The 14,852-nt window shown below is 41.1% G+C and overlaps 1 protein-coding gene across 7 annotated transcripts in view; it reads left to right on the top strand.

Moving 5' to 3' along the window:
* Positions 1 to 14,852, top strand: part of KCNIP4 (potassium voltage-gated channel interacting protein 4) — a 1,015,463-nt gene that overhangs the window by 910,283 nt on the left and 90,328 nt on the right. For all 7 annotated transcript variants that reach the window (XM_033106241.1, XM_033106239.1, XM_033106238.1 and 4 more), the window contains one exon: positions 8,483 to 8,607. In XM_033106241.1, coding sequence (XP_032962132.1) covers positions 8,483 to 8,607 — 125 coding nt within the window. The remainder of the gene's footprint in view (positions 1 to 8,482; positions 8,608 to 14,852) is intronic.

Genomic DNA, 14,852 nt, shown 5'->3' on the forward strand with positions numbered 1-14,852 from the left:
CGCTCAGCTGTTGCCTTTCCTGGCAACAAGAGTATCCTAGAATATCAATCTTCTTAGTCGGCCTCCATGCGCAAATTCAATCACATTCCTTGTTTCCTTCTCCCCTCATCCCAGATTTTTATTGTAGATTTCTCTCTGTGTATAATGACTGGCAATATAATATTTATTTCCTTCATTTACCAAAAAGCAAGTAAGACCCTATCACCTATGAAATAATACCCCTTTCATAAGAGGCTGTTCATGATTTTCTACATATGGTTAGTGCTAATATAAGCATTCCAATTAGGTGATTATATTTTAAAATCTAAGCTGTGTAAAGAGTTATTTATGTTTCTAAATAAGGTATAGACAATTTGTTCATATGGGCTGTAAGAAATGGCTCATGTAATTTTCCTCTGAGTACTTATATTTTATAAGTGATTGAATTCAATCACAAAATTACGAAATAATTCAAGTTCTCCTGGGATGGAAAATGCAATGTTATTGCCAACAACCATCTCTAACAGAAGACGTTCACAATAATTGGCCATTTTCAAGGATTTTTCATTTTCCAGGTGATATATAAATATTAAATATGATAAAGTACTGTAAAGGGCATTTTTGGTCCTAACATACTTTTAGGGCCAGAGTTGAAGAAACACATGTCTCACTCACAAAGATTGGGGGTGTCCCAATTGTTCAGGGTGGACAAGGATGTGCGAGGACTCCGCAGTGTTTCAGATGGATGGGTTGCTTTCTACTCGTGAGCTGTGCATGATCAACTTGGAGTTAACTGCTCATACACTCTCCGTGTGTGCCTGAAAATAGCTCCTGGTGGGTGGATGTGTGAATGGCTGTGAAGACAAGAACAGTTCAGAGGGCTCCCAGGCCTTTATAAGCTTGAGATGAAGCATTTGAACTTGGCTAAATTTAACAAGTGGCCTAGGTTTGAACTCTCCATCCAGAGAAGTCAAATAGTAAAGCAGGAAGAAGAAAGATAGTTTGTGTCAGATCCCAGCTCCCCCACTTAGGAGGTCTGACAGTAAAGTTCAGGAACTTGTTGCAACGATGTTTCTAACCTTTTTTGATATCAGAGGGATTATTCATTATGAATTTGTACCAACTGGACAAACAGTTTACAATTTAGAAGTGCTGAAAAGGCTGCGTGAAAAAGTTAGCAGACCTGAACTTTTCGCCAACAATTCATGGCTCTTGCATCACAACAATGCACCAGCTCACATGGCACTGTCTGTGAGGGAGTTTTTAGCCAGTAAACAAATCACTGTATTGGAGCAACCTCCCTACTCACCTGAACTGGCCCCCAATGACTTCTTTCTTTACCTGAATATAAAGAAAATATTAAAAAGAAGACATTTTGATGACATCCAAGGTAATACGATTACAACTCTGATGGCCAGTCCAGAAAAAGAGTTCCAACATTGCTTTGAAGGGTGGACTAGGCGCTGGCGTCAGTGCATAGTTTCCCCAAGGTGGGGGGTACTTTGAAGGTGACCGTAGTGACATTCAGCAGTGAGTCATGTAGCACTTTTTCTAGGATGAGTTCGCAAACTTAATTGTCCAACCTCGTATCAGCTATGTAGCTGTGCAGACTTGAGCAAATTCTTTAGCTCCTAAACACCCATTTCCTCAACTGATTATAATGCCAACCCCTTTGAGCATTATGAAGGGTGGAATTAAGGGCTGTTCTGAGTATATAGCACCCAATTTATGCCTCTACGAGTTTTTGATGTCCAAAAGGAAGGGAGGAAAGAAATGACACCTGTGTCATGTAAAAAAGCTTTGGAAACCTTCCCCTAGGTACCTTTATCTTTGTCCTGATGTGTTGGACTTCAACGTGAAACAAACAATAGTATCTCCTTCTTATTCCAGAATTTCTCAGAGGTAGTTTCCAAATGCTATAGTCAAGGATCTTACAGCATTGCTTAGTGTAAAGCTAAAAGCTGAGGTGAAATTAGTCAAACTCTCCTTCAGTACCTGCCACTGGACCCAGCTTCTAGACAATAACATGTAGCATATCATTAGAAGGTAATCGTTCTCATCGTGATGTTATTGCCATCCTGATCAAGTCACTATTAAACCAATTTAATAAAGAGTAAACATTAGAAGGAAAGACTCAGAGGGTATTTTTATAAATGAGATAAAGCAATGTAAGTCAAGCTGACTAAATCTTTGGCTACACAAATCAAATTCGGCTCAAATAGAATTTGAAAGTTATAGTATTTATGATCTTTTTATAATGAAAAATGGATACTTTTTTTGAAAAAGGAGAGTCATATTTATTGAAAAATGGTCCCCACTATTGGGATGCTTCAAATATTTATGCATTCATTTCATTTTTTTTTTTATTGAACACTTTCAGTGTGACCAATTTGATGCTGTTTGGCTGGTTTAGTCAGTAGTCTGGCAGATCCTTGGCAGAAGACACCGCGGCAAAAGGGTCTACGGTGTTGCCTGCTGTGATGAGGCAAGAATTTATTTCTATGTATGCAGCCTACATACTTGTGGGGACAGAGTCCCAGAGAGCAGATTCCAGGCTCTCGTCTTCACGTGGAAAGGTGCTGGCTCGGTTTTAGATGGCCATCAGCTGTTACCGGTTAGCCATTGGCCACTAATATAACTGCCATGGCTATGCTGGCATGGGGGTTGGTTGCTTGGCAGAGAAGCAGATGGGGGATTGTGGATCGTGTGGATCCTACTTCCTGTGTCTCCCCTGGCCACCAGCAAGACGGGGGTGCAGGAAGACCCCTCGTTGGGGGTACTAGCGGATGTTTGCTTTTGTGTCTTGACCAGCCGCCATCAAGAATATAGTGGAGTGGGGACAGAGCCCCAAAAAGCAGTTTCCAGGCTCTCAGCCTCACATAGAAAGGTGCTGGCTCAGGTAGTAAATGGCCATCGACTGCGATCAAATGGCCATCAGCTGTGGCTAGTTGGCCGTCAGCTGTAACCAGTGAGCCATTGGGCACTAATATAACTGCCGTGGCTATGCTAGCAAAAAAGGGGGAGCTAGCAAGAAGATGGTGGCTGAGTCTGCAAGCGGCGCAGTGAGGGTTGAGAATTGTGTTGCTCCTGGATCCTGTGTCTCCAACCCAGCCGCCAGTGAGAGTATAGTGGTGTGACTCCCCTACCTATGGCTCCGTGGGTGTTCCTTTCTGGCCTTACCATATCCTGCGATCTTGTGTTGGGAGAGGGAGCTGAGTCCCCTGCATGATAATACCGAACCACCTTCTTAAAGAAAGTGACAATTATTTTTCATAAACTGGTTTTATTCCCTCATTATAAGCCTGGTTTACAAACATGTCATTGGCATGTTTGTAAAGCAAGATGTTCTGAGGTTCTGTTCTGGAGGATATGGATTGACCTCAAAAAAAGAAGTTTGAGAAACACACTGTTCCCTAATATTCCCCAATAAAAATTTATTAAAGTGAAAAACAGGGAAGTTTCCATAGTTATGAGTCGGGCTGTAATAAGCTTCTACTGTATTTCAAGAGAAATTGTGAGAAAGGGAAGAAAGATGACTATTTTTAAAACCCTTTCTATTGTTCCCAGGTGATTTGAATTCCACTTTCTTGTCCAACTGTGTCGTGGCCTAAGGGGGCCGCTGACTCGGGTATAGAACAACCTCAGCCCTTGAGAGACTTAAATCTAAGGAACAAAGGAGAAAAAGAGACAACCAGGAAGCTCAGGGTGTCTGGCTTGGAGAATTTATTGCCTGATTAAAATGAAATCTGTTAGAAGATGCATGAATTAACATACTATTTGTATTCAGCTTGTCTCAGGATGCAAAGGCAGCAGTGGAATTAGCAAATCAGTAAGATGTGTTCGCAGGGGCCTGGGGATGATTCAGAAGGCCACAGTCCCACCTGCTTCTGCTTTTCATCCCAGACAAACCCCTCAGCCTCCCTCAACTTAAATTTCTCAGTGATAAAATGAGGAAAACCAAACAACCTTTCATGTTCTTTCCAGCTCTGAGATCCCATCACTTCTGCACCTTATTCTACGTGTTTCTAATCATCCTATGAACCACCATCGTTGTGATCACCTCAAGGAGCCCAGGCACATTTCCCCTGAGGCATTTGGGGGTTCAGTGGGCACCTGGCTTGTGTTTAAAATCTTCTATCCCCTAGGATTTTAGAGCAAAACATAGAACTGTTACCATTTCAAATAGCATGTTGACCGAACTCACGATCTTTGGGGTCGAAAAGCCAGGCATCCAATCCCAGCTCTGTGACTGACTAGCTGTGTGACCTTGACTCAGTTCCTTGAGCTCTGTGAGTCCCAGTTTCTTCCTTATAAAATAAGGGCAATAACAGATATCTCACAGAATTTTTATCAGTATCAGAATGAGACAATATGTAGCTGGGCTTAGAGCAAAAGCTCTCTACAGGGTGGTCTCTATTAGTGAACTCATCAGAATGCCTAAAAAGTTGAACTGCAGGGTGCTCAAGATACCTATCTCTTCAAGACTAACTAGCCACCTGGTGTTGAGCAAGTTACTTAGAACCTCCCAGCCTCACTTGTCTCATCTATCAAATGAGGATGATAATCACTCTCTGGATGGATATTGTAAAGATTAAAAGATATGGCTGACTAACAACTTATCCAGCCCTCACTGGGCAAACTGTGAATAACAAGACCTGTTTTTTTAGTGTTGTATGTCATTTGACTACAGCTGGGTATATTAGTATGCTGACTCTGCCCTAACAAAATGCGATAGACTGGGTGGCTTAAACAGCAGAAATTTATTTTCTCACAGTTCTGGAAGTGGGAAGTCCAAAATCAAGAAGCCAGCAGGCTTGGTTTTTCCTGAGGCCTCTCCCATTGGCTCGCAGACGGGGGCCTTCTTGCTATGTCTTCACATGGGCTTTCCTCTGTGTGCATGTGGAAACAGACTTGGACTCTCTCTCTCTCTCTCTCTCTCAACCTTAATTACCTTCTTTAAGGCCATATCTTCAAATTCAGTAATGTTGGCCTTCAACATACAAATTACACAGGGACACAATTCAACCCATAACAGGGCCAGACATCAGACTGTAGTAAGTAGATTAAGGAGAGAGCGGGAGGTAGGAGATGGACCCAGTGGGTAAAGTCAGGTTTTCTGAGACATTTGACAGTGCAGGAGAGAAGTGTTGTCATTATTTTTATCATTGTTCTTTCTGTTGGTATTGAGAGAACATGTAGCCAAGTACAAAGAACATAAGCTTTGGCATCAAAGACATGGGCGTACATCTTTTCTCTACTTTTTCTCCTATATCTGATCTGGCCACTTTTTCACCTCTATGAGACTCTATATCCACATATGTTAAAAACATGGACAATTATATCTCATCGTGGAGTTACTGCAAGGATTAGAGCACCTAGCCCATCCCCTGGCATATAATAGAAGCTAATAAATCTTAAGCACTGTATTGTCCCCTCTCAAATGTGTGGTCCTCACTGGTGGCTGAGTCACATCATGAATTTCACAGTCCTGTGCAGCATCGTGCTGTGCTCTCCACAGAGTTTGCCTCCGAAAATCAGTCTTGATTGAGTTCAGTGGTGTTGCTTTTTTAACTTATCATAAGCTGGTAATTGCTGATGATTTCAGGTATGTTTTCAGAGCCTGTCAGCCTCCTAGAAATAGAAACAACCCTTTAGCAGATAGGAGTCATTAAGAAGTAAGGTACCAGGCAGCTGGGAAAACAGGAGAGCCCGCAGGCAGGCACTTCAAGTGTGGTGCTTTGACTATGGCACGGCTGCTCACCCTGTCACACACACTTAACTCAATTACACTGACCCTGCAGCCCTGGGCCTTTTTGTCTCAGCCTCAGCATCTGCAAGTCTGCAGCAGCTGGGGAAGGAACTTTGTCGTGTGGTTCAGATGGCTAGATGGTAAGAAAGGCCCAGGGGTCAGGGCACTGTTTTGCTTCTATTCAGGGGAAGGGTCACTGGGTCTAGAGGAGGTTATGCTATGACTGAAACACTGCTCAGAAAATTTGATTAAAATTTCCTCTCCTTTTGCCTTTGCTGTGCTTCTCGGAACAATGCCCAGAGAACAGTGATTCTGGAGAAGGCACTTAAGGTCCACCAGTGGTGCACCAGCCTCAGTTTGAGAAATCATTTTCTAGAGGGCAGCTAAGGTTCAAGAGGCTTCACAGGAATGGAAACTTTAGCAGCAGCCGCACTTGTTTCTTGACTCATTCATTCATTCCCCAAATCATTCTTGAGTGACTGCATGCTGTCAGACTCTATGTCAGATCCAGGGGAGAGACAGATCTGTAAGACGTTGCTCCTGTCTTCAAGGAATTCACAACGGAAGGCAGACATGGACAGACCACATTGTTGTGTTTCACATGCTATGCTATGGGAGATATATTGTGAGAACTCTGACCAGGAAGCCATTAGTTCTGTATGGTGGAGCAATTAGGAAAGGCTTTAGAGAGGAAGGAGTATTATTTAAACCGAATCATAAAAGGCATATGCATTTCAAGAGGTGGAAAAGAGAAAGAGGAGTATCTTAAGCTGAAGCAAGCATAGAAGCTTACATCACAGCCTTTCTATTTGTTATTATCTATATTAGGTCTGTTCTGTGGCATTGATTTCTTCATTCTGCATTGGCAACTACAATAACTCTAGCACCGTCCAATTCGTTGGGTGAACAGCAATCCTAGGGACAACCATTTTCCTTCATTCTCTCTCGCTTGGGACTCATTGAGTACAATCAACTTATTCATTCCGATGAGCAAAGGAGAAAATTAAAGGAGCCCCATTTTGGCTTTTTTTAATTTCTCCATGAAGCCCAGCCTGAGGTCAAGTTTTAATGCCTAACTGCCTTTGATCGGCTACTTTTATCCCTTTTCACATCCTTTAGATGCACACTCCACTTACTTTCTCATCGATTTTATCCTCATCCGCTCAGAGTTTATTCTTGCTCTTCCCATTTTTTCATGTCTCTTTTATTATTCTTATCCATCCATCACTATTCTGCAGCTTTTCCATATCACGCTTCCAAAATAAATTAATAGGATATGGAAAGTGCAAAACAAATGCCTGCTTTTACCTCCTCTTCCTCCTTTTGACAAACGTAATCTTTCCAAGTATTTGTTTCATCACCATTATTGGTCTTTTATAAACTCCTTGAGGGCAGTGATTGGGACATGCCAAGGTTAATCTTCCACTGACCTCTGTTTCCCTGCTAAGTGAGGGCTCTCGTCCCTCACTGCACCGAGACAGGGTAGTAAGTAGGTACCGATGTCAGTGAGAGGCGGCCTTATTAAGTATCAAAAGTGATGTGACTTCTGTAGTCAAAATAACTGGTTTTCTAACTGACACATGAGACATGCAATTGGGAGTGATAGTGGCCCAGGGACCGGAGTTGATGAGAAGACGCTTTTCTCCTGAGCCTCACTCCTCTGAGGTGGCAATCTGTAGCCAAAAGGAAGGAATAGAATGGAAGGAAGTCATTCTATTCTTTGATGCTTCTGTCCCTGAGGAGTTCCTTGGCTCTGTTGTGGCCTAGACTATGGTGGGAAGAATTCCTTAGGCCTCCATTGGGCCCCACTGCAAAGGAGCTGGACCTAATTAAGGACGCTGTACTTTGCGACCTAAACACCTAGATCCTACTATATCCCAATACCTACCAACTTGTGTTGTACATGACCCTAGGGCAAATGTGCAGATGTTCCAGAAGTTTCCTATGGGGAGAAAGGGTTCTGTGGATAAATACCCTTTGGGATCAATTGGGTTAAACAGAATTCTTTGTTGTCAGTCCTCTCAAAACTTTTAGATTCCTGTATTTCGCTCACAAACTACGTTAATATTTACAACATTTCCCAAATTCGCATGAACTCAAAATTCTTTTTGCATAGAGCATCTAAGAGAAATTACAGGATAAATACAATTCACAAAGCAAAGTGCAGTATTTTAGAATCTGTCTGTAGCTATGGATGGATTCCCTTGGCTGCAGAATCAGGTTTAGACAGAAGTTTCCCTAGGCCCTCGTCCATCCAGTATGCCCCCGTGAAGACTGGGTTTATGCCAGTCAAACTGGCAGCTCATTACTTTACTCGGCACTTGATCTGACAACTAGTTGTAGCCCCAGGAGAAATATTTGATTTCAGAGGTATCCTCGTTGAGTATTAGCAGACTCCTATCTCCTAGATGCATGATACAAGGGTGATGCTGATTGTTATTCAACTAAAATTCCATTTTTGTAACTAGTATTTGGTATATGTACACAAGTCCCAGGTTTTAAGAGTGTTCTTGTTTTGTTTTGTTTTTGTTTTTGTTTTTGCCCTTCTCATACTGTACTGGAGAAATGCTAGTATTGTAATGTGTAATGACTAGAAAGTATGAAAAAATATAATGTAATATAATGTAGAATTAGCTTAGCTTAGTACTGTAAACTCTGGGGAATATACAGACCAGTGATTGGCAGTATGAGAATCATCCATTAGCATTGGTGAACTGTGACTGGTCTTAAGACGTTTTTTGTTTTTCTCTACAGACAGCGTGGAAGATGAACTGGAGATGGCCACTGTCAGGCATCGGCCTGAGGCTCTTGAACTTCTGGAAGCTCAGAGCAAATTTACCAAGAAAGAGCTCCAGATTCTTTACAGAGGATTTAAAAATGTAAGTACGTTCTTTTTGATTTTACCTTTACCCAGTTCTCGGGGAAGTACTGAGACGTGAGTGGGGAGAGGGGAAATATACAGTTTGATGAGAGCTCTATCATATGTACATTTTATACCAATCCTAGATGTAAATGCTGTCAACATCCATTTGGATTTTGATTCACTTTGGCACACCAGTGCTCATACAATATAGGTGTACATTAAACAGGATGAGTAAAGAAGAAAGCTTTACTCAATTCAATTCTCAGTTGGGATTTTTTTTTCTTTTTCAGTTATAATGACATCATTTCCATAAACTCCAATTGTCTTCTTCATTTTTGAACTATATTCTGGTGCTTGACCTGAATATTCGCTATAGATTGGGATACATTAAGGAACTCGATTCCTAGCACTGGAGAAAAGTCACAATAAGTTTGATTGTCTCTAAATGACCAAGCCACAAATGACAGTAGACCACAAGTGTCTGTAGGTGGTCCCTACATCCAGTTTTCTGTAATGCAAGTGTGACTATGATACTCCCTCCTGAGTGATTCATCTTCAAAAGGCGCGATAGTCCGTGTATACCAGAGGGTGAAGATGACAGGCAATAAGTGATTAGTCCAGGCAATTGATCAGGCACACTCTTATTGAATCCTTGGTATGTGCTCATATTAAGCCAGATACTGGAAGTTATTCAAAAGCCAGAGAAGATATGCTTCTGTCCTGAAGGAGCTTATGGTCTGAATAGAGAGAGAAGACTTGCTGTTGTGAATCTATTTGAAAGCAGTTCATCTTTAAAAGTATCTATGGTTGTGTATCAAACAGGCATGCATAACCCAACACATATTGTGTTCTTACACATATGTAAACCATAGTAGTTATAGGGACCTCTTGAGATCAAAATTAAATTGCTTTGATTCCACCCCAAGGCCATGCCCTAAGAGACCCTATTCCATAGCCATAGAAGCCTGTAGTGTCCAATGATTTCTGCTCATTCCTGCCTCTTCAAATCTGACCACTTCAAATACTATAATACCTCATGCAGGCCAGATGAGAAACTTTGCCTCTTCTTTGATATCCACACACAAAAAAAAAATGTGCAGAGAATTTGTAACACTACTTGATTTTTTCAGAATATACTTGTAGCGTTCCATCGTGCATTTTGCAGACAACCTTTCACCATCTCTCTGATTCCACGGGGTCTCTCTCTGTCCCATTTCTGCTCCTCACCTCTCTCTTTGCCTGGGCTTTCTAAATTCTTCTCCCCTCATTACTCATCAAAAACTTGCTCCTCTGCTAACACCCAGGCTTTTGTGGAGGTACACTGGGTGGGGAGTGTACCACCTAATAGAGATGGGTGTTTACTACACAGACTAGACTCTCATTAAAAGGAATCTTGATGTATAGTCTGTTTAGATGACACATATAGATAAACAATGCATAAAGAGGAAGGGGCTTTGAAAATTAGGCTAGAAAGTTATTAGTTATGCCTATGCTGCCATAGTTTGCAGACTTCAGAGAGAGGAAGACTTACAGTGAGACAGCTGCACTGACCCCGGACAGCAGCAAACCATTGAATGGCAAGGATGGGGAAGGAGAGGAAGTGAAAAAGACCAAGTCTTGGCCAACCGTAAATATTAAAGAAAGGCTAATCACAGAATAGAATTGCAAATGCATTCCTGTGAACATCTAAACTTTTTTGCTCTAATTCAAAGATCTTGTAATTAAAAAAAGCATTCCTTTTTTAACATTAGATTGTGTATCAGATACAAAATGGTTGTTGAATAAAGAACTTAATCCAATCTCCCAGCATCCCTGTGTATTCCTAGATGGCTGTTACATTACTACCCGTCTGCCATCACTGTATATCTCTCTATGTGGGGTCCAGATGCCTTTCATCTCACTTGTTACAAATTGGAATCATGATTACTGCCATCATAAACCTTGGGAGCAGCATCTCTGCAGCATGTCTTCTCCAAGAAACAGTTCAGAAAATATTGCCCAGGCTCCAAAGTCTGCATTTCAAAGTCTCAATATGTGATCCCCGGATCAGCATCGTCAGCATCACCTGAAAACTTAGGAAAAGTTCACATTCTCTGCCCCAACCTCAGACCTACTCAATCATACGTTTGGTCTGGGGCTCAGAAACCTTCCTTCCTTCCTTCCTTCCTTCCTTCCTTCCTTCCTTCCTTCCTTCCTTCCTTCCTTCCTTCTTTCCTTCCTTCCTTCCTTCCTTCCTTCCTTTCACCTACTTGTCCTCTTTTTTCCTTTTCTTCCTTCTCTATCCCCGACTTTTCTTTCCTTCTTTCCTACTTTTCTGATCCCTGCTCTCTTTCTTCATTCCTCCATTCTCTCCCTATGTTTTTTTTACCTCCTTTGTTTCTTCCTCTTGTCAATTCTTGTCTCCTTTCTTTCACTTTTCCCCCTTCCTTCCTTTTTCTCTATTTTTCTCCTCTCTCTCTTCTTCATTTTCTCTGACCCCTCACCCTGCCCCATTACATAAATTTTCACCAGATCTTTCTGTGCCCAAAACATATTTTATATGCTTCTTTAAAAGAAACAATTTCACTGTTTGTTCAGAAAATATAAATCGATGCCTCTGATAAATCAAACAACGGCAGACTTTTAATTTTTGTTTGTTTTCCCCTCATCCAATGTACAACTCAATAAAAATGCCCTAAAATAAAGCAAGAGAGGCATGAAAGCAGGTCAACAGCACTCATGTTTTACTGGGTGGCAGCAATCTGAACCAGCTTGGCATCAGAGAAAGCAAACTAACTACCCTTGGTTTCCTGAACACCAATTATCTCAAGCCCTGAAGATCAAATAGTCATTTCCCTGGAATTAATTAAGATATTCATTTTTAATGAAACCATTTTAAAACTCCCCATATTTTTATTAAAAGGATGAACTATTCATCAACATCTTAAAATAGTCACTTACAGGGGAATGGCTGAACATGACAAGGCACCCTGAAAGTAAAGATAACCAGAGTCCCTGGGTCTTTCTTTAGCACTATATCTCTGTAGCATTTCCTCATTTCCAACATAGATTGTTCATATAAATGAGGTATAGGATAAAAGAAAGATAGTGAGAGAGAATTTATCAGCCCCTCACCCTGTCTTGCCCACTGAGTTATCTCCATATTTTCATTTCTCTTACCACATGCTGAACTGAGTCTCCAAAAGTAGGCAGCTGATAGAAATGGAGAATGTAGCCCAGTGTTTCTCAACTCTTACTTGCCTCAGAATTCTCTGAAGGGATTGTTAAAACAGGTTTCTGAGCTCCAGACCAAAAGAGTATGATTGAATAGGTCTGAGGTTGGGGCAGAGAATTTGAACTTTTCTTAAGTTTTCAGGTGACGCATATGCTGCTGAGCCAGGGACCACATATTGAGACTCACCGGTATCGTGCCGACAGTATAACCTTCGGTGTCACTCAGACTCGGGTCCACATCTTGTTTAGGCAGCGCCCTCTGAATCAGTGGCCTGTATGTCCTTGGATAATGATAAATTGGATAATGATACTTAAATTACACAGGTTTGGAGTTTTTGTTTTGTTGTTCGAGATATTAAGATAACAAACATGAAGTTAAACAAAAAGAAGTTATTATAGTGTGGGCCCAAATAGTCAACTTCAATATTGTGTTTCATCAAAATGGGTCAGTAATGGCTGGCCTACATATGTCCCAGGCAGTGTTTTGGCTTTGGAGCTACATAAATATGTATTAGAAAGGATGCAGAAAAATACAAGATATTATCGACACATATCAGTGGTCTCAAACTTAGATGCATATTGCAATCATCCAGAGAGCTTTAAAAATTACAAACAGTTGGGTACCATGTTTGGTGATTCTGATATGATTGCTCTAGGAAGAACCTTGGGCATCAGGATTTATAAAGCTCTTAGGTAATTATAATGCGTAGCCTAGAATGCGAAGCATGGGACTGGATGGATAAGATTGTAGGTATAAGGTGATTCAATCACAAAAAGAATTGACCGAATTGTGATGAGTCCTATCATGCCGAATGCCAATGGTTAGACTGGCTATATTGGAATCTTACGAAGTCTTGGCTGGGTGGGATGTTTGTGGGGGTAGGGGATGGCAGTAACAGGTCTTATCTCTAATGATTCTGATTCAGCTAAGTTCGGGGTGATGCTTAGGAATCCTTTTATTTTTTTCCTTGAACTTCTTAATTAAGAAAAAAGTTCCCATTTTAACAGATAGCTCACAAAAGGCCACATTTGAAAATTACTGACCTGGAAGGTCATAGAAGTATTGAGATATAGAGATATAGATACATAGATATAGATATAGATATGGGATTCATAAACTTGCTTTGCTGTTCTCTTTCAAAATCAAGCAAACTTTTGTTCAATTCTAGGTGATCATGAATGGTCTACTGGAGCGTAAACTTTTAACATGGCTATGTGTCTTTGGCATTTCCTCTTATTGATTCATAATTTATAGCATATTCTTCCCATCTTTTAAAACACAGCATGACAGGTAAGCGCAAGTAGTTAGACTTGTATGCTTTGGATACATGGCTTCTTCCCATTCTAAATCTTTCCCTACTTCCTTTTCCTTCACTGCTTTGAATTATATTAGGTTAAAGTATCCATTAAATTCAAATCTATCTTCAAGGTATCACTTTAATACTTTTTAATGTTCTTTATCCCTAAAAATGCTAAGTGTTGATATCCTTTTTACCCGAAAGGAAAGCTGTTTGTATTAGTTTTCTACTGTGCATAATAAATTACCACATATTAGTGGCTTAAAAATTACCCCACATTAATGGCTTAAAAAAAAACCACATCTATTATCTTACAGTTTGAGGGTCAGGAGTCCAGAAATGACTTAGCTGGATCTTCTGCTTGGGATCTCACAAAGCTACAATCAAGGTGTTATTGGACTGCATTATTTTCTGGATCCCCGGGGTCCTCTTCCAAGGTCACGTGGTTGTTGGTAGAACTCATTTCCTCATGGTCATATTTCCAAGATCCCCCACTCTCTTGCTGGCTGTCAACCTAGGGCTGCTCAGCTCCTAGAGGCTTCTCGTAGTCCCTTGCCAATGGCCCATCACAGGCATTCTCATAACAGGCAGCCCACTTCTGCAAAGCCGGCAAGGGAGAGTCTATAGCCTGCTAAAGCAGAGTCTTGTATAATGTGACATGATCATGGGCGTGACATCTCAGCCCATCACTTTTGCATATCCCAGCACTCAAGGCCAGGACATTAAAAGGGGTGTGACTTATTGGATGTCACCATACGGTCCATCACAGTGGTATGTGAGGAGGCAGCAACCCTGTGGAGTGAAGCAGCTGAATTTGGTCTCATGTCACATCTCAAGCACAGTTGATACCCACCCTCAGTGTTGTACCTGCAATTCAGACATCTCCTTGGAGATTTTACCAAAAGTAGCACCAAACTTTTCCTTGATTTCTGAAAGTTTCTACACTGTGGCCAAAGGAACCAGCAGGTGATGGAAGTTCTTTGATGGGGTTTTTCTACCCTAGTCAAAGTGTTTGAGAACTCATTATACCAAGACCTTTAAAAATAGATGCTTGGAACTGAGGACAAAATTATAGGCATCTACATCTTTGACAAAATACATTTATATAAAAATCACTAAATCCCACTTCTTGTGGAGAGGGGTAGTTTAGCACATGCATGGGGAAGAGGGGAAAGTGGTTAGGATAGAGAAATAATCTGCTAATTGACCGAGGCAATCGCTCTTTGGTTATAAGCCCTTGGAGTTATTCTTGAGGCTTTCATACGCTGATTGTGTGACCTTCAGTAAATCACTTCAGCCCTGGCAGCTTCTGTCTCTCTGTCATCAAATTAGGGATTAAGATCTTTCCTTCCAATCACAAAGCAGGGTAGGTAATAATTGGTGGTGTTCCACCCTTGAAAGACTCAGATAAAAAAAAATCTTTCTTAAGTGCAAAGTATTACTCATGTACTTTAGAATCAAAGTATAAACGCAGAGTTAAAATGTTGTTTTTTATGCCCTAGCAGAGTTTTCTCTCAGACTTCCAAGAAGCAGGGCTTTTTGAGGAGAAAGTTGTTTACAGGTCTAAGCAGATAAACATGGCTGTCTTTCAGGCTTCCAAGGTCTGGCATGGTGCAATTGCTCTCCTGGGTTCAAAATTTTCAACTGCCATTTCCTACGTTGGCCAGGTAGTTGAGCTTCTCTGGACATCAAATGCTCCTTTGATGATTCGGGATATTAATAACCAGATAATGAGAAATGTTTTGTATAA

The sequence above is a fragment of the Rhinolophus ferrumequinum genome, chromosome 5 (genome assembly GCF_004115265.2).
Source record: "Rhinolophus ferrumequinum isolate MPI-CBG mRhiFer1 chromosome 5, mRhiFer1_v1.p, whole genome shotgun sequence".
Lineage (NCBI taxonomy): Eukaryota > Metazoa > Chordata > Mammalia > Chiroptera > Rhinolophidae > Rhinolophus > Rhinolophus ferrumequinum.